At 37.1% G+C, this 27275-nt stretch overlaps 2 protein-coding genes and 1 long non-coding RNA gene across 3 annotated transcripts; 1 reads left to right on the top strand and 2 right to left on the bottom strand.

Annotated features, from left to right (window-relative positions):
- Positions 1 to 12400: 12400 nt before the first annotated feature.
- On the bottom strand, positions 12401 to 13844 carry LOC113309288. Its single transcript, XM_026557713.1, has 6 exons — positions 13628 to 13844; positions 13452 to 13508; positions 13248 to 13304; positions 13017 to 13070; positions 12790 to 12843; positions 12401 to 12531 (listed from the first exon to the last, which is right to left on the bottom strand). Exons 1-6 carry the CDS (start codon positions 13767 to 13769, stop codon positions 12494 to 12496), a joined length of 402 nt encoding a protein of 133 aa, XP_026413498.1. The 5' UTR covers positions 13770 to 13844; the 3' UTR covers positions 12401 to 12493.
- Positions 13845 to 15441: 1597 nt separating this feature from the next.
- Positions 15442 to 17371, bottom strand: LOC113314135. Its single transcript, XR_003342292.1, has 3 exons — positions 16394 to 17371; positions 16194 to 16290; positions 15442 to 16057 (listed from the first exon to the last, which is right to left on the bottom strand). It is a non-coding gene; the product is annotated as an uncharacterized LOC113314135 (long non-coding RNA).
- Positions 17372 to 25650: 8279 nt separating this feature from the next.
- On the top strand, positions 25651 to 26755 carry LOC113312503. The gene is made up of 3 exons (XM_026561253.1): positions 25651 to 26025; positions 26100 to 26186; positions 26273 to 26755. Exons 1-3 carry the CDS (start codon positions 25651 to 25653, stop codon positions 26753 to 26755), a joined length of 945 nt encoding a protein of 314 aa, XP_026417038.1.
- The last annotated feature ends 520 nt before the right edge of the window (positions 26756 to 27275 follow it).

Genomic DNA, 27275 nt, shown 5'->3' with positions numbered 1-27275 from the left:
TACAAATCTATTGTAAAATGTAATGATTATGGGAGATTTGTATACATATAAGCAATCCGGACGGAAAACGTACGGAACGACAAACGTACGAGTGTTGTTCGGATTCATAAAAATCAAATTCGGTCAAAAATTCGGTCAACGGTTCGTGAGTCCGCAATTATACAGAACGGTATACGTATGTGTATAATTCGATTTACTAATATGAGTTCGGTTTTGAAAATTCGGCACATGTTAAATAATAAGAAATATGGTTTTAATGGGGAAATGATATGATTTGTGGTATAAAGTTATTATATAAAAAAGTATATGCACTACTAACACAACCAACCCCTTGGACCAGTGGTTCAACGACTTATTAAGCAATCAGTAGCGCACGAGTTCGAAATTCTCACACAAAAAAAAATAATCCAACTTATCCGATTTGATTCCAGCGATTTTCACATTAGCTTGACGTTAATCCGTGTGGAAAAAATAAATAAATAAAATCAATCAATCTAATATAACTTCGCGGTATAGCATCGTGCATGACAATGTTTTGCAGTAGAGTATAATAGGAAAAGAGAAAGAGCCAGAGAAAAAGAGGATTCCATTGATAAGAGTTATGTGGTTACATGAATATCATATCTTTGTATTCATGGAGAAGGGAAAACCAAAAGACTCCTGTTTTGGACCACACATCCATGGGCATGGTCCCTTTAACACTGCTAATTATAACCCATTTTTTTCTCCCAATTCACCGATTCAACTCGAGGTGCCTGTGTCACGTACTTGCCTATTTCCCTATTCAATTTATCTCTTGACTATGATACTGAAAATAACTGAAAGGGTGAATCCTAGATTTACCTTTTCCTTTCAAAAGAATCGATTACTAAAATCTTTGTTTAAATGTTCAACATTCACAAATTGATTGGTTTCGACTATAGCTTTTGTATTCATTTCATCTAACTTTTATTGTCATTGACTTCAATTTCTTGTACGAAATAATAACTAAGAAATTGCTATCTTAATAACCTCTCACTTACTGACTTACCAAAGATTTTTCGCACGGTAATAAAAACCATTGAGATTCAAGCTATCATGTGCTTAGGTTCTTGTGCACTTGTCTGTTCTTATCCTCAAAATGCACCTTTGCAACTGATATCATCATTATGGCTCCAGAAGAACATCTCTGTGTTGGCAAGGTCTTAGTTTCATCGAGTCAAACCTTTAAATTAATTTCTTCAGTAGAAATGTTAGAGCATTCTGGTTTACTTGCATAAAAAAAATGATACCAAGAATGAGGGCAACAGTCTTGCAAAAAAAGAAGAAGAAAGAGAATGAGGTCAACCCCTGTGAACTAATGGAACCAGGTATTGATCATTGAGTGGCAGGTTTAATGACTCACTGCTTCACCTACTCAGTGACTCAGTGCCGAATTTTGGACTATGAATAGAAGCTTTTGGTCAAAATCTACTGACAAAAATCAAATAGGCTATGGTTAATAATGATATTGTTAATCTAATCTAATCTAATCTAATCTAATCATTAATCGTAGATTCTTAATCAATTTTATTAACGCAAACTAGAGGTTTTTTAGCCAAAACTAGCAGGATTAGGGGTTTGGGGATTACAATTTCATGACTTATTCAGCCCTCAAAAAATCCCCTAAAAGTCCCCAGTGCCCCAATAATAGGTGTCTTTTTTTCCTATCGAGCGATGGCTAGGCCGGGCCCTTAGCCTATCAGGGCGACCCACTGTCTGGACCTACCCGCTAACCCCACTTACTACCCAACTGCTGAACTCGCCCACCCGTAGGGGAGAGGATGTTGTTCTACAACAGTGTCCCCATAAAATCTCCAAATATGAAAATTTCAATCATTTACTGTCATAAAACCTTAATTAATAAAATTCGTGAAGCTAACCATTAAGATTTCTTCATCGAAACATTAAATTTGGTTCAGATCAATCCAGAAAGTAAGAAAGTAAGATATAGACAATCTTGGACGAAGTAGACAGTAGACACACTACCCCGTGGAAGGCTTAGGCTTATCTCCAAATAGACGCGATACCATATCTCGGACTAATTGATAAACCCAGACTATAAGTTTAAAGTCTATGGTAAGACCTCTAAATTTGATATCCGCCTCGAACCAACCTTCCTCTTCCTCATCTTTCTTTTTCTCTTCTTCATTTTTTTTTTCTTCTTTATTCTGCAATCAGAAAAACATCATGTTAAACTATGTTTTTATTGTTGTTTCTTTCAAGCTCTCCTCCTTAATTCAAGTAGGTGACATATCAAACTTTGTAGTGAACTTGTGATCACAAAACAACCCTGCAATTAATCAAAGAATAGTACCTAGATACACAGAAGCATGAACCCATCTCAAAGAACACTCATAAGATGTAGGATCAGAATCTCGTAACAATAATGTCTCAGCGAAATTATCAATGGTACAACACAATAGCGTCGCAAAACAATTTCAGGAAGAATATAACAAACGACGTCAGCTAGGATCATGAGAAAGATGTGATAGTCCTGCGAAAATTAGAGAGCTTGCAAAATTAACATTTGTAAGGTTGCGAGAATGTCGCAAACCATATCCGAAAATAAAAGACAAATTAACTGTCATCCACTATGTATTTCCTTATAAATAGTCATTCGAGTTGTAAAGAAGAGAAAGATCTTTTTTGAGTAAGAAACAAGTAAATAGGAGAGAGAAAGTTCAGAGCAGAGATCATTCTTGACTTCTTTATCTTTCTTGTAAGAACATTCAAAAATTAATCAATAAAATTAAGAATATAAACCTAAAAATGAGTTGATCAACAATGAAATCATATGAGGGGTGTAGTGTAGGATTTCCTGCAACTACATAATGGCGCTAGAAACATGGAATTGAAGATCGAAAGTTGAAGATTGTTGATTGAGAATATTCAAATCAAGAAAGTGATTAAATAAATCAGTGAATCAGTTAGAAGAAAGATGAATAGAATTAATGAAAATGGCAAAAGATTGGAGTGTAATATGATAACAAAAAGCTTGATTAATGAATTCCATGAAAACATCAAAGGAAGAATACATAAACGAAATTTTGAAGGAAAAAAAGTTATGGCGGTAGAAAAAACATCACCCTTGAAAGATTGGGAAAAGAAAAAAATTGTGTTCATGGCGGAAGAAATACTAAAAGAAAATTTGAACCATACATCTCCGTTGGTCATCACAGTGCCTATTACACGAAAAGAGAAGGAGACAACAATAAAATCCTCAGGAGAATGGATGTTGAACAGAACTTTAATCGATACATGAAGTTCAGTTGATATAATATTTTATCATGCATTCCGGGGAATGGGATTTAAAGACGAAGAAAATGTCCAGTTCAACATATTTTGTTCACGGCTTTGGAAAATCCACAACAAAACCTAAAGGAGAAATAGTGGTACGAATTCCACTTGGAGAAATCGAAACACATGTAACATTGTGCGTGGTGGATATGGAACCGCCATATAATATGTTATTAGGAAGATCATGGATACATGCGATAAAAGCTGTGGTATCAACGTTCCATCAATGTATTAAATTCCCCACTCCAAATGGAATAGGTGAAATCAGAGGAGATGTTGACAATGCGAAATTATGTCATCAAATTGAAGTAAAACATTATGAAGGACAAGCAAAAAAGAAACAATTTCGCAGAAAATTGGCAAAGGAAGCAAAGAAGGAAGAAGAATTTAGAGTATATATGATAAGGGAAAAAGAAGGCAAAGGAATACCCTGCGAAATTTCGGAAGAAGGGGAAGGACCCATAAAAGCAATAAAAGAACCAACACCAATGGGAGAACCTAAACCCAGTTACACTGCCGCAGAACCAACAAAACAAATAAACGTTGGGACTATAGAGGAGCCTCTAATGTTGAGAATTGGAACCAAAAAATATATAGAAGAAGAAGAAAGAACTGTTAACTTGTTGCGAGAATATAAAGATATTTTCGCAGGAAACATGGATGAGATAACAGGAATAGATCCATCAATTGCATGCCACAAATTGGAGATTAACAAAAATGTGAGACCATTTAAACAGAGAATAAGAAAAATTGCAACAACTTACCATTCCCAAATAGAAGAAGAACTACAGAAAATGCTTGAGGCAGGAATTATAAGAGAAGCTAAATACCCAAAATGGATAGCGAATATGGTCATTGTCCCAAAGAAAAACAAAGGAATCATGATTTGCATAGATTTCACTGATTTAAACAAAGCTTTCCCCAAAGATAGTTTTCCGTTACCAGATATTCCTCAAATGGTGGAATCCGCAGCGGGAAATGATAGGGTATCATCTTTAGATGGGTACAAAGGGTATAACCAAATCCCTCTCGCTGAAGAAGATCAAGAACATACTGCTTTCTTTGCCCCTAGAGGTTTATATTGTTACACGAAAATGCCATTTGGTTTGCGAAATGCGGGAGCGACATACCAAAGAATGGTAGAGAAGGTGTTCGCAAAATGGATACACAAAACATTAGAAGTATACGTGGATGACATGTTAGTAAAGAGTAAAGAAGCTAAAGACCATGTACAAGATGAGGGAGATTTTTGAACAAATGCGGCAGTATAACATTAAATTGAATCCTGAGAAGTGTACTATTGGAGTTGCATCGGGAAAATTTTTAGGCTACATTGTATCAAAGGAAGGAATACAGGTTGATCCAGAAAAAGTGCAAGCAGTTCGTGACATGCCAACACCAGCAACAATAAAAGATGTACAGAAGTTGAATGGGCTTCTAGCTTCGCTGGGGAGATTCATTTCGCGATCATCAGACAAATGCAAATATTTTTTCGATATACTCAAGAAGGGTGCGAAATTTAAATGGACTGATGAATGTGAAAAAGCTTTTCAAGGAATCAAAGAACATCTTATGAATACAACTATTTTACAAAAGCAGAACAGGAGAAGAATTATTGATCTTCTTGCGACACGTCGCATGCATTAAGTGTGTGTTATTGCGAGTAGACGCAGGAGTGGAGAAACCCATTTATTACATTAGCAAAACTTTTAATACTGCTGAGAAGAATTACTCAAAGATTGAAAAGTTAATCTTAGCATTAGTTTATGCATCATTTAAGCTCCGCATATACTTTCAAGCACACAAGATAAAGGTATTAACAAAAGTACCAATTGAATCAGTGATGAAGAATTCTAAAAGATCAGGAAGGTGGAGAGATGGAATGCACAAGTAGGCCACTTTGATATTAAATATGAAATTTTGTCTTCACCAAAATCACAAGTTGTTGCGATTTCTTGGCAGAATTTCCTTTAGAAGAAGATGAAGCAGTAGAAGAAATGATGGATGTAGAAGAAGAACATGGAGATCCAAAAGATTTATTAACAGAACCAAATAGATGGGAATATTGGTAGATGGATCATCAAATGGAGAAGGAAATTGGAATTGTTTTAATTTCGCCAGAAGGAATAAAGATGGCTTTTTCATTCAGATTGGAATTTGCATCCACTAATAATGAAACAGAATATGAAGCTGTGATACATGCCTTAAAATTCGCAATAGAAATGAAACTAGAAAATGCCAGGATCACTAGTGATTCGCAGCTAGTTATTCGCCAAATAAAGGAGAGTATACTACAAATGAACCATCCTTGAAGAAATACAAGAAGCTGGTTGAAGAATTCAGCGAAAATCCCAAAAATAAAATGGAGGCACATTTCAAGTAAGGATAATAGACTCGCAGACGCTTTTGCTTTCATCTCAAGCATGATGACAGATCCAACTGCGAGATGCATAAAAATACAAACACTTCTGTCACCATCAATAATAAAGAAGAGGAAGATGTGGATGTGATGATAATAGATAATGAAAAAGAAGAACAAATAAACAATGTCGCAGACTGGAGAATGGAACTTCATGCATATTTGGCGAAAGGAGAAACACCAAGAAATAGATTGGAAACACACAAGTTAAAAAGCCGAGCAACGAATTATGAATTAAGAGATGGGTTGCTATACCGAAAATCCTTTAGTGGACCATCACTCAGATGTTTGACACGAGAGGAAGGAGAAAAGGTGCTGAAAATGTTACATAGTGGAGATGCTGGCAATCATAGTGGAGGAAGATCTTTGGCACATAGAGCAAAAATGCAAGGTTATTACTGGCCATACATGCATGAAGATGCAAAACAAATATCAAGACGTTGCGAAGATTGTCAGCGGCATGGAAAGAAAATACATGCACCAGGAGCACCATTGTCATCTTCAACCAGTGTGGCCCTTTGGAAAATGGGGCTTAGACATTGTGGGGCCATTTTTACCAGGAACTGGACAAAGAAGATACTTAATAGTCGCAACAGATTATTTCACAAATGGACAGAAGTGAAGGCAGTACAACATATTCGCGACAAAGATATCTTTACATTCATATTCGAAAATATCATTTGCAGATTTGGAATTCCTGCACAGTTGGTATCTGATAATGGGAAACAGTTTGAGGGCAGAATATAGAAATGTTACTTAATGCATTCAAGATAAAATGTGGAAAGTCACTCCTTTGTATCCACAAGCTAATGGGCAAGTAGAAGCAAAAAAAACAATTGCAGATATATTAAAGAAGAAATTGGAAGGACATCACAGAGCATGGTGCGAACAAGTACATAATGCAGTATGGGCTTATAATACAACTAGAAGAGAAGAAGTACTGGATGTCACCTTTTTGTTTAACATACGGAGTTGAAGCGGTGTTACCAACAGAAGTTGTTATTCCGACAACAAAAAGAGAAGCTTGGGAGAAAAATCTTAGTGCGGGCTTAATTTTAAACAAACTTGATGAATTAGAAGAAAGAAGAGAAAAAGCTTTACAACATATGGAGAATTATCAGCGAAGATTAGCTCGAGAATATAATAAACGTGTCAAAATACGCGAATTTCAACCAGGAGATTTAGTTCTGCGAGAAACACCAATATATCAGCGAGAAAATGGTGGAAAATTAGCGAAAAAATGGGATGGACCTTACATCATTAAGGAGTAGTTGGAACAGAGCTTATAGATTAATGGATCCAGAAGGAAGAGATGTTGGTCATAGATTAGCAGACCATGGAACAGGTTGTACTTAAAAAGATATTATCCGTAAGAAGCTTTGAGAAGTTATGGAATCTGAAAGAATAATTGCAAGATTACTCATATCAAAACAAGATCATGATGTGCGAAATTTTCGCAGAGATAATCACAGAACAATGACATAAAAGAAAGGCGAACCTTTATGGCGTACACCCTAGTTCGCGAATAAAATTTCGTAAGAGGCAAATGTAAGACCTAAAGTACGTCATATTAGGGGGTACCTATTGCATGGCTCAGGGAAAGGCTACACCGCCAACGGAACATGAGTCATGGAGATTTGGGTTCAATAAAGCCCATCCGGGAGAGGCGCCTTGGATTCTCAGCTTAATCATATGACTTAGGTTGGGCGACTAAGGTAATAAGGACTCTCCCAAAGAGTGCAGAATCTGATCAAGGCGCCGAGGTACACGGTTGAGTCAAGAGTGCCGAGGGCTTTTGAAGCGTCATTTCCATTCTTGACAAGTCTTGGCTCATACTGCACTCGGCCTGAAGAAAACCCCACTTAGGGTGCAGTCTCGTAACCATGAGCCATATAGGTAAAAGAGATAAGAGGCTGCGAAAACAACTGGTTGTTGTTAAGACTGGATGGGAGGATCTAACCTTGTATGGTAGAAGTACGCCTCCTTGAAGGGGCAACCAGGGGAAGATAAGGGCGGCACCCTCCATTAGGGAGTTGATAAGTGTCTTAAGACGCAAATGTCATGAGGTTTTTTATTCGCAAGGATATTAAGGCTTGTCATATTTGTGCAACAATCCTGAAGAGGCAATAATACAAAAGAAAAAGATAAGACGAGATCAATGGGTTTTCGCATGAAAGTACGAAGACGTCATGCGATTTCGTCGCAAGACGGCAATGTCATGGGGCTTTATTTTCACAAGAATATTTAGGCCTGTCATATTGTCGCAACATTACTGAAGAGGTCATAATACAAAAGAAAAAGTTAAGACAAGATCAATGGGTTTTTGTATGAAAGTGCAAGGACGTCCTGCGATTTTTTCGCAATGACAAGAGATGGCATAATAATACCTTTAATTAGGAAGGAAAAATAAGACCATATGATAAAACAAATTAATTATAAGCATTCGTAACAGATTATTTTTTGCAAGAAAGATAATGAGAGGAAAGTATGAGAATCGATACACAAGAAGCATTATCTTTCTTATCAACAAAATATTAAAAGGAAAAGTTGACTCCAAAGTTGGTTGAAAAATGTAACTCTCAAAAGTGATAAAAATAAGACAGTTCAAGAAAACAAAGCTAGATAAGAAGCTCAAGCTTCAATATTAATGTCAGTAGCAGGAGATGACAGAAATTCTTCGCCAATATTCTCGCAAGCTTCTCCTTCATTTTGGTTTTGATCTTCGCCATGACTAGCATCTTGATTATCGCCAGCAATTACTTCTTCAGGAGAAATTTCTTTCTCATTCTGATTAACACCAACAGATACTTCTTTAGAAGGAACCTCTTCTTCATCTTCCAAGAAATTATCCTCCGCACCGCTTTCGTAATCATAATCACTATCAGCAGGACGAGGAACTTCATCATCATCTACTTCTAAAGGATCAATTGATGTAGGAGGAAGAGAGTTGGACAATAAAATGTCATTTACAAGGACTTCAGCCCGGAGATGAACTTGGCGAAGAAGTGCTCTTTGATGATTCCTATCTTGAATATCCTTAAAATAAGCAAGATAATCAAGTCTTCTTTCTGCTCGGTCACGAGAACCAGTAAGGGTAGAGACGACCAATGCATTTTCTTTGCGAATTTTAGCATATTGAGCCTCCAAAACAGAAATAGAAGAATGAAGATTCTTCTCAGACTCTACGAAAAATAGAATACAAAATTTTATTAAGATAAGGAATTCAGAGAGATATGACAAAGAAAAGATAATTAAGGCAGTCAAACTATTATGGCTACCTTGCTTTTGCGAAATGAGGTGTTGAATCAAGAATAGACAACTATTCTCCCAATGGTCCATTGCGTCATCAAATTTATCTCCAACTAAACCTTTAAGTCGAGACTGAAGATTTTTCTCTTTAGAAATAATAAAGGCATTTTTATTCGCAAGAGAAGAATAAGATTCTTCTAATTTGGAATATTGTTCTTTAAGCTGATTTGCCTTTACACTTAAAGTTATTTTACCTTGAATGAGTGTATCTATTTCAGCGATAGATGATTTTGTTACTTCTTTAAGTTCATTTCTCAAAGAGCGAAGAGATTGCTCTTGGTCAGCACATACTTTTTGGAGAATACTAAGTTGTTGCGAAGATATCGCCATCTTGTTTAAATAAGTTCGCTTCTCTTGAGATAAGGTTTTATTCTCATCTGATAAAGTTTCCATCCCTAAATTAGCTTTAGTTAAAGAATAAGAAAGACGAGATACTTCATTACTTAATAGATCTTGTCTTTGAACTAATTGGGTATTTTGATTGGTAAGATTATTTATCTGATCAAGAGAATATGAATAGAGGTTATCTAATTGGTTATATTGATCCATCAAGATTTCTTTATCAACACGGGCTTCTTCAACAGCAGATTCAAATTGATATCTCTCCATTATTCGTTTTTGATTTAATGCTTAACATGCGAAAGAGGGATTTAAAGGATAATTAAACATGTGAAGGATAAAACCATCGAAAAGGAAAATTAAAGACATAGATAAGAAAATCATACCTCTCAATTCATCATTATTCTTGCGAAGATTGTCACGATCCAGCAAAACATTCTGAAGCTTCTGATTTTCAAGACAAAGAGCATTACATTCTTTTTCTAAAACTGTCTGCGAAGCAGCTCTGTCAGAACCCAAATGCTTTGCTCAGAATTTCGCAAACATTAGACTTGATGGGATCAGTAGAAGACTTCTTGCCATCATCCAGAAGTTCAGATAAAACTTTGAAAGAAATATCTATCCCTTCCACGGTTTCTTTCGACAGAGGAAGAGACTTGGGTAGAGAACTGGTAGAGATAGAAGGTTGAGAAACACTCTCAATGGGAAGTGAAGAGGTTTCATTCGCAGAAGGATCCACAAGGGGGATTTCAATCATATAAAGGTCATCTGAAGAAATGAAATCAGAGGCATCATTTTCGCGAATTGGAGATAAAGGTTTATCTTGCGAAGATGTCGCAGGAGATTTGGAAGAAATGAGTAGGTGGAAGGGAACAAAAGTTGGAACAGTTTTAAGGTGGAGAGATTTCTTGAGAGGTTTATGAAGATCTTTATCACCCTGCGAATTACAATCCAGATAAGAAACAGAGGCAACAATATTGTTATTAGAAAAAGTTAGTGTTTCTTACTACCTTCTCATTCGCAGACTTTCTTTTATGTGCGACAACCTTATGCTGTGATTTGGGAATGTTAGGGTTCTGAACTGTAAATTTAGTGCTGGAGCCGCTTTTGCTGAAATAACAAGAGTATGAGAATCACATAAACAACATCAAATAAGGAAATAAACAAGATCAATTTCAAATATATCAATTCAGCAAATCTCATAAAAAAGAAAAGAAAAGACTAACCTTGATGAATCCATGAAAAATAATAGCAGGGAGATTGTCTCGAAGAAAATTACGAACTATGAAGATCTAGTATGAAGATGAAGAAGAACTTAAGAAGGTTGAAGAAGAAAGAAGAAAAGTTGCAATAATGGAGTTTGCAGGAGAACGATGAAGTTGCAGAGAAAATAAAAATAAGAAAAAAGAGAGTGAGAAGGAATCTATATATAGGGAATTTCTCCTCGAGAAAATCAACATGATTAATACGGAAAGATATAAGCGGTTAAAATGCAACGGTTACAAAAGACGTGTCGAGAAATAAACGGAAGAAAGAATACGTGTGATAAATGCAGAATATAAAGAAGAGAACGGTTGCGGCATTTCTCACATCATTCTCTACTTTGTAGAGAATATACGAGAAGAGGCAAGATGTAGGATCAGAATCTCGCAACAATAATGTCTCAGCGAAATTATCAATGGTACAGCACAATAGCGTCGCAGAACAATTTCAGGAAGAATATAACAAACGACGTCAGCTAGGATCATGAGAAAGATGTGATAGTCCTGCGAAAATTAGAGAACTTGCGAAATTAACATTTGTAAGGTTGCGAGAATGTCGCAAACCATATCCGAAAATAAAGGACAGATTAGCTGTCATCCACTATGTATTTCCTTATAAATAGTCATTCGAGTTGTAAAGAAGAGAGAGATCTTTTTTGAGTAATAAACAAGTAAATAGGAGAGAGAAAGTTCAAAGCAGAGATCATTCTTGACTTCTTTATCTTTCTTGTAAGAACATTCAAAAATTAATCAATAAAATTAAGAATATAAACCTAAAAATGAGTTGATCAATAATGAAATCATATGAGGGGTGTAGTGTAGGATTTCCTGCAACTACACAAGATATACCAAAAAACGAAGTAATCAGCGAACAATAACTAGATACACAAAAAGATCACTCCTACCCAACAACAGCAAAAACCACTTTAAATAGTAATAAATTTACCTCCATTATATATAATTTAGATCTCGCCAGTGCTGACGATTCAACAGACAGATCACAAACACTTTTCACCTTTCAACAACAGCCAATCTCCCTAAAGTCTCAGCATAAGCTTTCCTAATTGCCGAATTTCATTACTCAACCAACCCACTAAACGAGGAACCAATATGACCAACGAGATTCCGCCAGCATTAACAACACTAGTAATCAAATTTTTAACGAAGTTCGACTTTCAAGAAACCTCCCTTTTACCGCACCAGTCCAAAGTAGCATACTTTTTTAACTCCTACTCACACCAAGTAGAAAAAAAAACAGCCAAACCAAAACATAAAGGTGTAATAATAACAAACATGAAGAATGCTAACTTAAACTACCATATTAAGACTTTCTCCAACCAGGGACACTACTTGAAACATCAAAAAGAAAGCACACTAGTAGTACAAATTCTTCAAGCATTGTTACCAACACCTTTCAGGCATATTAACAAACACTTAGTACACAGCTATGCTAGACCTATGAGTTTGTTAAACAAAAACCTACTAGCTGAGAAACTCACATTACTTGGCCACATATGGAGACTTTAAGTGGAATTGGTACATAAACTTAGAATACCATTCATATTAGCTGCAAAGAATTCTACATCCCCAATTGCAACAAGCAGCGGTAGAAATTGGAAACTAAACAGGGACAAACTAATTCCAGCACTATGACACCTCAACTAAATTTGTGTATACGAGACTCTTTAAGGTAACCTGAATATAGATAATTACAATTAGGATATTTACCTCAGTAGATGTAGAAGATGAGGCAGAGGCAGAGGCCTTCTTTTCCACGGCAAGATTAGAGCCTTTCGTGATTGCTATGTCCCAGCCAAGGTCTTCACCTTTGTATGAGCATTTGAACTCACTGTTCTTCAGTAAAAACTTCTTCAAAAACCCCTTCTACTAGAAGAAATAAGTCATTTAGTTGCGGAGTAAACTTTATAATCAGAAAAAACCCTACTAAACTCAACTGGAAAATCCTGGGAGAAACATGTCTGTTTGGTGGAGTCTCTGGTTTCGTAGATTGACTATTATCCTCTCCTAAGAATTTAAGAAACTTATATAGGTTCAATGAGCAATCAATAAAACCAGGGTTTCTAGTTTGGAATTAATGAATTGGTGAAGTTCGAAAGATACAAGTTATAACACAAACATTACCGGAAGCCTCAGTTTTGTCAGATTCTTCTTCGCCAGTAGAAGATGCAGATTCCCCTAATCCATTACACGAATTATATACGGTGTAAGTGAGTAATTAAGAAAACCTAGGGTTTTAATCTAGACTTATTGTACATACAAGTTACAAATGTAAAAGTATATGACTATTATCAACACAATCATTATCAAGTACTAATACTGAAGATCAAAAAGAAACACAGAAAATATACCAGGAATCTCAGTTTTACAAGATTCTTCTTTAGATCCTGATTCTTTCATAGTCACTTCGCCGGATTCAGAATTTTTTGTAGAAGAGGAAAAAAGAAAAACAACACATGGAGAGAAGAACTAAAGAGATCAGAGGAAATTACCAGTGGATGATTTTGCTTCAATTTTGAGTAAAATCATAACACAAACACATAGGAGAAGAATCAAACAAGACGAACCAACAGATTTTTTACCATTATCAATTGATTTAGGTTGCGATTCTTGTCCGCCGACATTGGATTCAGGTAATTCTGTATAAAAATCAAACACAAACAAATTTAGGAGAAAAATTAAAAGACACAACAACAACATTAGGGAAATTAGGTTTTTCTGTATAAAAATCATAACACAAACACATAGGAGAAGAATCAAACAAGACGAACCAACAAATTTTTTACCATTATCAGTTGATTTAGGTTGCGATTCTTGTCCGCCGACATTGGATTCAGGTAATTCTGTATAAAAATCAAACACAAACAAATTTTAAGAGAAATAATCAAAGAAAATGAAAGAAACAACAATTTTTGTTCCAAGAAATTAGGTTTTTCAGTATAAAGAAACAACAATTTTTTACCATTCTTATCATTTGTTGATGTTGATTTGTTCTCCGATTCAGCAGATGAAGATGATGATGATGCTGTATCTGCGGGAATCTTGGATGAAGCTTTAGATTTATCCTTAGACTTCATATGAATGGAGAAATCAAACGACGCCATATTTCTTCTTTAAGAAAATGAAAGGTTAAAGAAGTTTCCAGAAGAAGGAAAGGTTGAGAATGAATAAAATGGAGTTTAGAGAGGGAAAACTTTCTTTTTTGTTTCTTCTCCGAAATAGAACCAATTAGGCAATTACCATTACCTATATATATCTACGAACTGAGTGTCCCACTCGGAGTCTCGGACAACTAAAGAATTAAGTGTTTGGGCCCTTTCTTTGCCCGGCGAGATTGGGATATATCCAGATTAATTGGGGTATATCCATTTAATTCCTATCCAAACTAGTGTGTTAAGGGGTATCTAAAAAGTATTAAAAGACCAAATTGCCCATACTAAAAAAATCATGTCGACCAAAACATTTAAAAAAAAAATCGAAATCTTTCTTCTACACTCTAACTATACATGTGAAATAAAAAAAAAAATGAAGAATCAAAACGAACCAAAAGTCGACAGGGTATTTTTTGTCGACCTTGCCGACTAAAATATAGCCGGCAGGGTATAAAGTTGAATACCGTGCCGACTTTTCATCTCTGAAATTAGCAGTTACAGGGTCGGCAAGATATCCATTTATATACCTTGCCGACTATATTTTAGTCGGAAGGTTATGAAATCAATACCTTACCGACTAATCATGCATTTGTAACACCTTTTCTGTATGTCAAAAATCCTATAGTCGGCAGGGTATTTTTTATCGACCATGCCGGCCATAAGTTGTCGGCATGTTCTTCATCCGCAGACCCTGCCGACTAGATATAGTCGACATGTTCTTCATCCCTAGACCTTGCCGACTTTTCATATTTGCAAATCTGAAAATGTTGATTCCTTCTATAATTTTGAGTATAAAATCGCCCAACAGCTCTACAATCCCATATTTATAAGTGTTTGGGTAGTACGATTAGCCATTTCCGTTACAAGTAGAATTCCTAAAGAAAAAAAAAAAACTACCCACATCCATGAGTTCAATCTAAAATAAAACCTAATTTCAAAATTTTAATCAACTAATTAACTAATTAAATTAATTATCTTAATCACATTTATTAGTGTTCATTAATCAAGAGTAGATTAGCCATTTTTGTAAATATGTGGATAAGGGGCTTTGTGTTCTACTTCAAAATGACCTTATTTTGTCTCATTTGATATACCCCAATTAATTTGGTACACCCCAATCAAGCCAGGTTACTTTACTCTCTCCTAGAACCATTTTTTGGGGACTACTCAGAAATGATGGGGGACTACTTTGTGATAGGAATATCTACCCTATACTTATAAAGGGCGTCCCAAAGTGTGGAAGTGACTAACCTACCCTTAACGTAATTAAAATTAGGGCTTTTTACAAAAATAGACCTGTTTTTTTTGTGCTTTTCAAAACTAGGCATGTTTTTTTTATTTATTGCAAAACTAGGCAAGTTTTGACCAAAAGTGATGGATGGAAAGTTAGCATCGTTAGTTGTAACTAAAAAGACCTAAAAGTCCTTTGAATCGGTTATTGTGACCCAACCAGATGTGTGTTGACTCTGTATACGTCACCACATAGTGCGTACGTGGCACTTCTTACGTGGCACTGCGTACGTGGCACTTCTTATTACGTGGCATTGTTTATAAGTACGCGTGAAATAGATCTAGCCATAGAAAATCGAAGGCCTAGGATCTGTTCAATCATTCAGCTCCTGCATTCCTGCACCATCTCATCTCTGTATCCTCCATCCAATTAATCTCAACTATAACATATGCATCCACGCCTGCATCTAAACATACACTAGCTCAGAACAACAACACAAAACTCCCTAACTACGATGCATCTCCTCATTGCCATAGCCATCAATGAGCATCCACCATCTTCTTGTAAACCTATATATTCATCTAGTCACAGTTGCACAAAGCCATTATAACCTCCACTGCACCAGACTTGCAAGCCTGCAACGTTCTTCTAAACTGCTATTAACCAACGAAACAACCCCGCCATCTGAAGCAGCTAACAACACTCCAGCCCATAAACCATAGCAGCAGCTGTTCTAGTTCACACAATCCAGAACCCAATGATCCTTCTCAGTTCCGCTAATTCCTCAATATCATAATCCCTGCATCTCACACAGCCTCCTTCCAAAACTCAAACACCACCCGCAACTCCCAGCTTCGATTGAGCTCAAGTGCTAAATCAATCCCCATTCAACCACCATTCCTTGTAAACACATATTCATTCATCAGCCCCACACTGCAACCAACAAAATTTTCTCTGCCTCAGCTGAACACTACTTCATTACATTGCAGACCTTTGTTCTTGTCCTCCACTGCAACATGACACCAATCCAATTAACCCATAATAGTGTTGTTACACATACATAAGTTAAACCTTGATGAGAAAACAAAAAAGGAGCTTAATCATGTGTGCATAAAAGTCTAACATGTAGATTAAAGATCGAGAACCTCTTTTGCTGAGATTTATGTGATGACCAAAGATGCTTCCTAGAATGGGTTCAAATTGTAATCCATAGTTGCACCTCTTCTAGTTATCTATTGTTCCCTGCAATTCAAAATGACATTAAAGCGAAAAAAATACAATAATTAGTCGTTTTGTTCTTTCGTATGGGTAAATTATGACTAATCAGTTTTAGATTCAGACTCACATTGCGGATATGTGGAGCTTCCCGTACAGTGTTGTTGTTAATCCAGTAATACGAGAGCCAATAACCATAGCTCTGATAATATTTACTTTAGATTACCTACTTGATCATGGAAATAAGATGGTGAAACCTTGAATGAGATTACTTGCAGATAGATTGCCCACTTGATCAAGGAAAATCATATAGAGACCAAAATTTTTGAAACCAAGGGTTACAGATGGGTTCCCACTCTGACCAGTAAAATTCACATCAATTGACTCAAAAGATGTGAATTTGCAACTATACCCAATCAAAATTCTTATCTTTCTCAACTGCTCAACACTTCAAACCTAGTCAATCCACCAGCAACAACAACTAACAACACCAATACTGTCGATACTTATGTAGCTTCATAACCTCTCTTCCAGAAGTTCATCTTCTTCCTGTAATTGGATTAAGCCTTTCTACAAACAACCTGTGTGCAGAATTTACTGGTGCTTCACAGATGAACTCCATCTTGATTTACTAGTTCATTATCTAAATTCAGATACCCAATCACAATTCTTCTCTTTCTTAAATACTCAACCATTCTCTGATTCCAGTCCCATCAAACTTTTGAATTTCAACCCTAATTTTTAAAATCAGAACATCAACTCAAACCCTAACATCCATAACCATCAGGAATTCGTCTCATTTTTCTTGCTGCAAATCAAATCTGATGAGAACCCATGTCTTCTAATTCATACAAGACTCTAGTACTTCCATTGAATCTCTTCAGCTCATCACCATGAATCAATAGAAATAGCTCTTTCCTTAGCTGATATCTCGTCATCAGAATAACTTCATTCAACACTGATATTTAACAGCAACAGAGATTCTTCAATCTGCTTCGGACTCTTCATCTCCTATCGAAATCAAGAAAAACCCTAACCATCATCTCGAATTCTCCCTGAGTTCTCTCGATTCAATTAGATTCCAATTTTGGTAGCAGTTACTTCAGCCGAAAACTCTCCTCTGAGTCGGAAAGTAAATGACACACGTGGGCGAAATTTACTATGCTTGTAACACACGAATAGAAAGGGCAGTCTAGTAATCTTAACACCTTCACGAGATCTCCCTATATGATATTTTGGCGAGATATTGACGAGTCAACGCGATAAATTGACCGAGATAACAAAAGTGGATGGAATCCGTTTAACTTGCCTAATTTTGCAATAAATAAAAAAACAGGCCTACAAACGAAGGTGAGGGTCCAAAACAGACCTATTTCTGCATATAATCCTTAAAATTAAAACTAATCTAATAAATACACAGACATATATATATATAACCTAATCTAAATCATTAACAAAATCAAAATCATAACAAATCCATTATTTTTAATTTTTCACAAATCTGTTACTATTAGAGGGTTCATTTTCTTCTCTTCTTTCCGCTTCATCGTCTCGATTCAAAAAAAATTCCACAAACCCATTACTTGGTCGAAAAAATGAGTAGTAATCATCAAATGAGTTGAAAATGGAAGTTGCAGAGAGAGTTTCGGCTAGGAATTATGTGAAATAATTTGTCGAACTAGCCGAACTCAGCTTTCATGAAGTTTTTTCTTTCAGAGAAAAGTTTAGTTACCTCGCAAAAAAATTTTCCCTGCCGAACTTTTAGTTCGGTTACGTCGCAATTTTTTCCTCCTAAACGAACTTTTCTCTGAAAACCTATATATTGAGTTCGGTTTCGTCGAATTTTTTTTTCCCAGCCGAACATGTGGTTCGGTTACGTCGCAACTTTTTTTCCTAGACGAACTTTTTTCTGAAAGCAAAAACTCCATTAAAGCTGAGTTCGGCTACCTGTGTTTTCAGAACCATTAGCCGAACAACACTTGTAGATGAGTTCGGCTACCTGTTCTTCAGATGTCCTAGCCGAACTCTATTTCCATGGTCGAAATCAATTTATAAATTTTTCCTTTTTTCGAAAGATTTTTCCAATTCAAGCAATATTAACTAAATTTAAAGTATACCTAAGTAACCAAAACCCTCATTTCGAACTCAATTAATTAATCTAACCTCATTAATTAATCATTATACTAACACTAATTAATCATTACACTAACTATTTTAATTACTAAGGGCAAGTTTGGGGTGACCCATTATTACTTTTAATATCCACCCCAAAAAATGGAAAGTAGTCCCCCACAATTTTTGGGTAGTCCCCAAAAAAAGGTTCCTCTCTTACTCCCATGACCTTGGGCTTGAGGTTTAAAATTTTCGAGCCCAGCTGAAAGAGAAGGAAGTAGAAATAATTGTGTAGTCCCAAAATTATTAGGCTTTAGACTCTCTAGTCCTCCCCTCTAAAGCCTAGTACTAAGAGGTCCAAATTTATCTGATCTAATACGATTCGGTCCTTCTACTAACGATTCGGCCCAAAATGATTCTTTTTGATGACACAAATAACCATATAAGAATATTTGTATATTTTGCAATAGAATATAATTGGGAAAGAGAAAGAGGCAGTGAAAGAGAGGGATTGCATTGATAAGATTTATATGGTTACATGGATATCATATCTTTGTATACATGGAGAAGGGAAAACCAAAAGACTCCCGTTTTGGACCACACATCCATGGACATGGGCCCTTTAACACTCTCCCTTGTGTGGTTCAACAACAAAACTTTATACATAGTGCTTCACATATAGTGTTTTGAATGTAGTTCTTCAAATGTCGTTCTCTCCTTGATGACTTGTGTCGAAATCAATTGCCTTACTAAAACTTTGACAAGGAAAAACCCAATGGGATAAAACCTTGGTACAACTCCCGTTTGTTGTATTCTCGAGCTAGTCTTTTTTGATAATTTTCCATGTGCTGTAAAGCGACTTCTCTTACTTCCTCCAAATCATCCAATTTTGTTAAGATCAAATCCGCACTTAAATTCTTTTCCCAAGCTTCTCTCTTTGTGGTAGGAATGATAACTTCTGTTGGTAGCACTGCCTCTACTCCATATGTCAAACAGAAAGACGACATTCCTATTGCTTCTCTTCTTGTAGTTCTGTAAGCCCATACTACATTATGTACTTGTTCGCACCATCCTTTGTTGTGCCTTTTTAACTTTTTCTTCAGGTTGTCTGCGATTGTTTTATTTGTAGCTTCTACTTGTCCATTACTTTGAGGATACAAAGGAGTAGATTTGCCACTTTGAATTTTGAATGCATTGAGCAGCATTGTTATATTCTCGCCCTCAAACTGCTTCCCATTATCGGACACCAATTTTGCAGGAATGCCAAATCTGCATATGATATTTTCAAAAATGAATGTGAAGATGTCTTTATCGCGAATATGTTGAACTGCTTTTACTTCTGCCCGTTTAGTGAAATTATCTGTTGCGACAATTAGAAATCTTTTTTGGCCCGTTCTTGGTATAAATGGTCCAACAATATCTATTCTCCATTTTCCGAAGGGTCATACATTTGTTGATGTATTAAGCATAGCCCCAGGTGCATGTATCTTATTGCCATGAAGTTGACATTCTTCGCATCTCCTCGAAACTTGTTTTGCATCTTCATGCATATATGGCCAGTAATAGCCCTGTATTTTTGCCCTATATCCGAGTGATCTTCCTCCACTATGATTGCCAGCATCGCCATAGTGTAATGCTTTTAGAATTTCGACTCCTTCCTTTCGCGTAAGACATCTTAGCGAAGGTCCAAGGAATGATCTTCTATAAAGAACACCATCCCTTAATTCATAATTTGTCGCACGGCTCTTTAATTTATGTGCTTCTAATCTTTTCTTCGGTAATTCTCCCTTCTCTAGATAAGATTGTATCTCAGTTCTCCAATCCTTCTCTTCGCTCACACTTTCTTCTTGTATATCATCTATGAGCATCACATCTGTTTGCACTTCTTCACCCTTTTCTATAGATGGTAATAATAGTGTTTGTATTTTTATATCCCTTGCAACCGGATCTACTAACATTGATGGTATGAACGCCAATGCATCTGCAAGTCTATTATCTTTTCTCCATATATGTCTCTAGCTTAGTTTTCGAATTTTCATTGCTAAATCCATAACCAACTTCCTATATTTTTGTAAAGATGGTTCATTGGTACTATATTTACCTTCTATTCGACGAATTACCAATTGGGAATCACTAGTTATTCGCGCATCCTCAACTTTCATTTCAATTGCTAATCTTAATGTGTGGACGACTGCTTCATATTCAGTTTCATTATTTGTGGATGCGAAGTCCAATCTGAATGAATAAGCCATTCTCGCTCCTGTTGGTGAAATGAATACAATACCAATTTCATTTCCTTCTCCACTGGAAGATCCATCCACCAATATCTCCCATCTGTTTGGATTTCGCTCAGTTAATAAATCATTAGGATTTCCACGTTCTTCATCCACCTCCATCATTTCTTCTACATATTCATCTTCTTCTATTGGAAATTCTGCAAGAAATTCTGCGATAACTTGAGACTTACGTGAAGATAAAATTTCATAACCAATCTCATAGTTTCCTAATTGTGCATTCCACCTCTCTATTCTTCCTGACCTCTTCGAGTTTCCTAATTGTGCATTCCACCTCTCTATTCTTCCTGACCTCTTCGAATTCTTCATTGCGTTTTCAATTGGTAATCTTGTTAATACTTTAATTTTGTGAGCTTGAAAATAAATGCGAAGTTTGAATGATGCATATACCAGTGCGAGAATCAACTTTTCAATTTTTGAATAGTTTTTCTCTGTGGAGTTATATGTTTTGCTAATGTAATATATTGGTTTTTCTACACCTTCATCTGAACGTAACAGTACTGCACTTAATGCATGAGATGTTGATGCTAGGTATAATAACAATTCTTCTCCCTGCTTCGCCTTTTGCATAATGGATAAATTTACCAAATAATCTTTTATGCTCTGCAATGCTTTGTCGCACTCCATTGTCCATTCAAATTTGGTCCTCTTTTTTAGTATATTGAAAAAATGTTGACACTTGTCCGAAGATCTTGCAATATATCTTCCCAATGATGCTATCAATCCATTTAACTTTTGAACGTCTTTGACCGTCGCAGGTGGTGGAATATCTCTAACCGCTTGTACCTTATCCGGATCAACTTGTATTCCCTCCTTGGATATAATATAGCCTAAGAATTTACCTGATGATACGCCAATTACACATTTTTCTGGATTTACTTTAATATTAAATTTTCGCATTTGTTCAAATATTTCTCGCAAATCATCAACATGATCTTTCGCCTCTTTGCTTTTAATTAACATATCATCCACATAGACTTCTAATGTTTTATGTATCCATTTTTCGAATACTTTCTGCACCATTCTTTGATAAGTTGCACCTGCATTCTTCAATCCAAATGCCATTTTCATGTAACAATATAAACCTCTTGGTGTGAAGAAAGCAGTGTGTTCTTGATCTTCTTCTGCCAAAGGAATTTGATTATAGCCTTTATACCCATCTAACATTGTGACTCTATCATTCCCTGATGAAGATTCCACCATTTAAGGTATGTCGGGTAAAGGGAAGCTGTCTTTAGGGCACGCTTTGTTTAGATCTGTAAAATATATGCAAATTATAATTCCGTTGTTCTTTTTGGGTACCACCACCATATTTGCTATCCACTCTGGATATTTTTCCTCTCTTATAATTCCTGCATCTTACATCCTTTGCAGTTCTTCTTCTATTTTAGGATGATAATCAGTTGCACTCTTCCTTATCCTTTGCTTGAACGGCTTTACATTTTTCTTAATGTCTAATTTATGACATGCGACAGACGGATCTATTCCCGGAATTTCTTCTATACTCCATGCGAAAATATCATTATATTCTCGCAGAATGCTTATCGTTTTTTCCTCTTCTTCCTTATCCATTTTAGTTCCAATTCTTAATATTCTTGGTTCTTCTGCAGTTCCTACGTTTATTTCTTTTGTTGGTTCTGCTGCAGTAAAATTCACTTTTGGTTCCCTCATAGGTGTTGGTTTCTTGATTTCTTTAATTTGTACACCTTCCTTCGCTGGTTTTTCGCCTGGTATTCCTTTCCCCTCTTTCGCTCTGATCATGTATATTCGAAATTCCTCTTATTTCCTTTGTTCTTTTGCTTTTCTCCATTGATCTTTTCGCTCCTTTGATAGTCCTTCATAATTTTGCACATCTATTCGATTACAAGTATTCGCAACCTTAACATCTCCTCTTATTTCACCTATACCGCTTGGAATTGGGAATCTAATACATTGATGTAATGTTGACGCTAAAGCCTTGAGTCCATGTACCCATGGTCGTCCCAACAACATATTGTATGGTGACTCAATGTCAATCACACACAATGTTATCTTTGTTTGAACCTCTCCCAGTAATATTCGCATAACGATTTCTCCTTTCGGATTTGTATTGTTCTATTGAATCCATGAACTTTATAGGATATAGGTATCATTTCCGCATCTTCATATCCCATTGCTTTGAATGTGCGATAAAATAATACATCAACTGCACTGCATGTATCTATCAATGTTCTATCGATCGCCCATCCTTCAAATCCCCTTTGTTTTGCAATAATTTTTTCTCGCTCAGCTGTGACCGTTATGACCAATGGATCTGTTCGCTGTAAATTTTTTTCTGGAATTTCATCTGCTGCAAAGTAAATCTTTACTTTTTCCCACTCTTGTAATGGAAATTCTTTGTCTACCGTCTCTATCTTCTTTCCTTCATAATTTCTTTTATGAATTCTCCCTGTTATTGTTGCTTGAAAATCTGCCTCAAAAATTGATACTCTAGTTATACTATTACACTGTATATCCCTGCATGTTGCTTGAATTGGTATGATCCGTGTTGTCTTCATGGATTCCTTATGATTCTTCCTCAATTTCCCTAAAAGTTTCAAATCTATTAACATAAATTATCATCCAGAGCTGTTTCTAGCGCCAAAAATGTAGTTGTAAGATTTCTTACAACTACACTACACTCCACTCAAACTAATCCAATTTCTAAGTGATCATTATGAATTCTTATTTTGTTAATTGAATATTGAGAATGTTTACAAGATAGATTCAAGTATTACAACAATTTTACTTGAAACCTAAATTCACTTTCTGACTCTCTCTCTATTTCTTGACCAAGACTTATCCTAGAACTTCACAAGTAATGACCTCTCTCCTTTATATAGAATTTTACATAGTGGATGACAGCTAAGATACCCACTATTTTCGGGATTACTATGCGACACATTCGCTCATATACAATCGCTCATCTTCGCATAGCATACTTCTTCGCACAGTTCTTCGTACTTCACTTGTGACTTTGCTGACATCATCTGGTGCGTCATCTCAACTTTGTTGTGTGCGATGCTGTTCGCTTAGGTTGTTCTCTTTACTTCGCTTGATTACTAACGTGTGCGATATTTAACTCCTACAACTTCAGTTCACGTGGAAAAACGCCAGAGCCATTTACAAAGAAGTGCATCATTCATAACAGATAAATCTTTGATGCCCAAGCCGCCTTCTTGTATACTTAGGCAGATTTTCTTCCTACCTACAAGAGCAAAAAAATTTCTGCCGTCACTAACACCCCATAAGAAGTTTCTTTTGATCCTTTGAATTTTCTTCAGTACAGTTGGAGGAATAGAAAAAGCTGGCATGAGATATATCGCTAATGAGCAAAGGACACTCTTTATTAGCACTAATCTTCCGCCGTACAATAAATACAATCTTTGCCAGCTGTAGTGGCATAAAACCACACACTACATCCAATGGTATAGAAGATGAATTAAAACTAAGTAAAGATGCAAAACAAACATAGACACAAAGATATACGTGGTTCGGTATGACGACCTACGTCCACGGGGTGAAAGGATGAATGTTATTATTTCTTTTCTTTGATTACAAGGTGTTCTCTCCTTCTCAAATGGTGTAACTCTCAAACTCTCAAACTCTCAAATGTAGTATCTTGTTTCTCTCTCTTTCAACCTGCCTCTCTCTCTCTCGACCAGCCCTTGTATTTATAGGCCAAGGTCGACATACAACAGAATTACAATGTTGTTCACATTACATCAATTTTAGTTGTTCCCTATCGGACCTGCACTGCTCGCCCGACTTTCTAGTTTGACCAATAGAGTCTTGGTTTTTGATAATTCTTCATCCGAGGCCGAGTCTTGATCGTCTGGTTAACACGATGTCGCCCTTCTTTCTTCTTGTTCCTTTGTTTGACCATCTTCCTTCTTCGGACCGAGTGCTTTCTGATCGTTCGCCCTATCTGTCAGGAGATAAATGTCACGTCACACCCGAAAACTGTTGGGCCATCGCGTCCGACCCACGTGATACCTCGCTCTTTGCACCGTTCGGTTCTATCTTGTGCTTCACCACTCTTTTTTCTTTGGTGTATCATACCTTAGGATCTTGCCACCTAGCCCTGCGGATTATCTACACCTACATTTATGCCCCTTCTTTCGCTCGTGTGCTTGGCACGAGGGAAAGAAAATCGTTCCACCTTCCCACGTCCTCGAGCATACCGAGAATTCCGTCATGCAGTCTCCCACACCAATTCTCCCTTTATGACTTGTAACCGTTGCTGTCGGTCGAGGCGCTGCATCCTATAAATATCTCCCTTTATGTCCTCTTTCCTTCGTTCGCCATTTTCAGATAAATCAAGCGCCTTTCTTCCTTATTATTTTCCAACACCATTAATTCCGGTGACCCTTTTATCTTCTCAGTATTCCTCTTCGCTATTTCTGTTGGTGAGGTTTGCGACAGTCGTGGTTGGTTCTTCTTTTTACTTCTCTCTCCATCAAAGTTCATATCTCTCCGTTCGCTTTCTGCCATGGCTAATTCTTCTCCATCAATGACTGAAAAAAGGTGCGTGAGTGATACCTTCTCCGAGGGTGATGTTGTTTCTCTTGATTCCTTGTTTTGGCTTGAGAGTCCTTCCCATCACGATTATCGTGCTATAAATTCCCTTTTCCCTGATGATTCTCTTTCTTTTTCATGTAGGGATGATAAGAGGATCTCCAAAGACTTGTCTGATGATGAGTTCATTGAACAGTTGAAGGAAGAATTTGGTCTTCAAAACTATGAAGTGACCCTAGTCTCGGGCCAAACGGGTGTGTTGAAGAAGTCCGATGTCGATAGGTATGAGAAGTCATCTGAGGCAGTCATCGTTACTCGTGGGAAATTAGAACTTGGTCTTCGCTTTCCTTTATAGAACCCTGCTAGCCCTTTCTTCTACGAGGTGTTGTCACAGCTTCGTCCACTTCGGGCCTTGACCTAGTGGAATGGAAACACTTTCCGCCTGATGAATGAGTGGAGGGACCGAGGCGAGGGTCATGGATCTACGGCTGATTGGTCGACCTATAATCCTGAAGATGCTCCTAATTATACTTCTGCCAATTTCGTCGTGAACTATCGGAGCGGGACAACTACCAATGACGACCTTGCTGGTTTTGCTGCTAGCCCTCATCGTCTAAAGTCTATGCCTGAGGGTGTTGAACGATTGATGCTAGATGCTGATCCCCTTGGTAAAGGCTCCAACAAGCGTGCTCGCCACACTAATGACCCATACTGGGACCGGGTTCCACTACTTGTTCGCGACCAAATTTTGCATAGTAGCTTCCCTCCTCCTCAATTTCCTACGGAGCCTTATCCATTCTGGGTGATTAACGATGATAGGGTATGTTGATTTCTTTCCACTTTCTTTGATTCCTGCTGTATCGGCTTGGGGTACTGATTACTTTCTTGTCGTAGGTTAAGCCTCAGGGCGAGTCTACCAAATCGGCTTCTATTTCCAAGAAGAGGAGTGCTGGCACAGGGGTCGAGGAGGATCAGGGGAAGGTAACAAACATATAGCTTTTATTCTAAGTACATGTACTTTCCCCTGTTTTTTGCCATCACGTGTTATGACACTGAACCTTGTGCAGAAATTCCCTAGGCGCGAGGATGAAGATGTTGGAGGGTCTGATACTCGTGGTAGTGAAAGTATGGTTCCAAGGCATAATCCTCCCCGGGGGAAGTTTGCGGCAAAGCGCGTGGTGTTGAAAAGCTCGGACGTTGTGATCGATATCCCCGATCAAGATGATGAGGACGATATATTCGGGGACGATCAGCTGTTTGATGAGGATGCTGGTGGCCAGAAGGAAGCGGAGGTTTATGTGGAGACTGCTGTTATGACTCCTGTCGTGCATTCTGGTGATCAGAGGCCGACCCAAACATCACTCCAAAAGTTTCCCCAGAAGGATGTTGGGTCTCCCTCGGGTGTCCAAACGTCCTTTACCATATCGGGCCCTATTTGTGATTCACTCGGCGCATTGCAATCTGAGGAGTTCGGCTCCTATACTGATGAGAAGATGATTGCTGCCGTGCCCTGTATCGTGATATCGCGCCGGTCTTTGATAATTTGTTAAGTGATTTTTTTGCACTTTTTCTTTGGATGTTATCGGGCCCCACTAATCTCGTCTTGTGATGGAATTTGTAGGCGTGAAATCGGTCGAGGTTGGAGGCTGCTCTCCGGCGACAGGAGATTAGGAAGTTGGAGTATGCTCTTCAACAGGAGAAGGAACGATCTCGTGATCTGGAGATCAAACTCGCCGATGCGCAAGGTATATTGTTTGCAATAATTGTGTTGATTGAGTTCTTCGTACTAATGTCCTAAGTCAATTATTATTCTTCTAGCCGAAATATCTAGTATAGATCTAGACGCTTCTTTGTAGTATAGGCTTATGAAGAGAAAGTGGGATATCGAGAAAGATCTTGTGGAGAATCTTCAACAACGAATTTCCAATAAGGATGGGAAGATAGACCGACAAGAGGCCGAGATCCAGCAACTTCAAGAGGAATTGGACAGATATCGCCTGTTTGAGTATGTCCCCGAAGAGATAGATAACTTATGGGCCCGCTTGGGCATCTTTCAAAGACTTGCTGGTG

The sequence above is a fragment of the Papaver somniferum genome, chromosome 9, assembly GCF_003573695.1.
Source record: "Papaver somniferum cultivar HN1 chromosome 9, ASM357369v1, whole genome shotgun sequence".
NCBI lineage: Eukaryota > Viridiplantae > Streptophyta > Magnoliopsida > Ranunculales > Papaveraceae > Papaver > Papaver somniferum.
The sequence above is the reverse complement of the archived record's forward strand: the minus strand, read 5'-3'. Positions and strand labels throughout refer to the sequence as shown.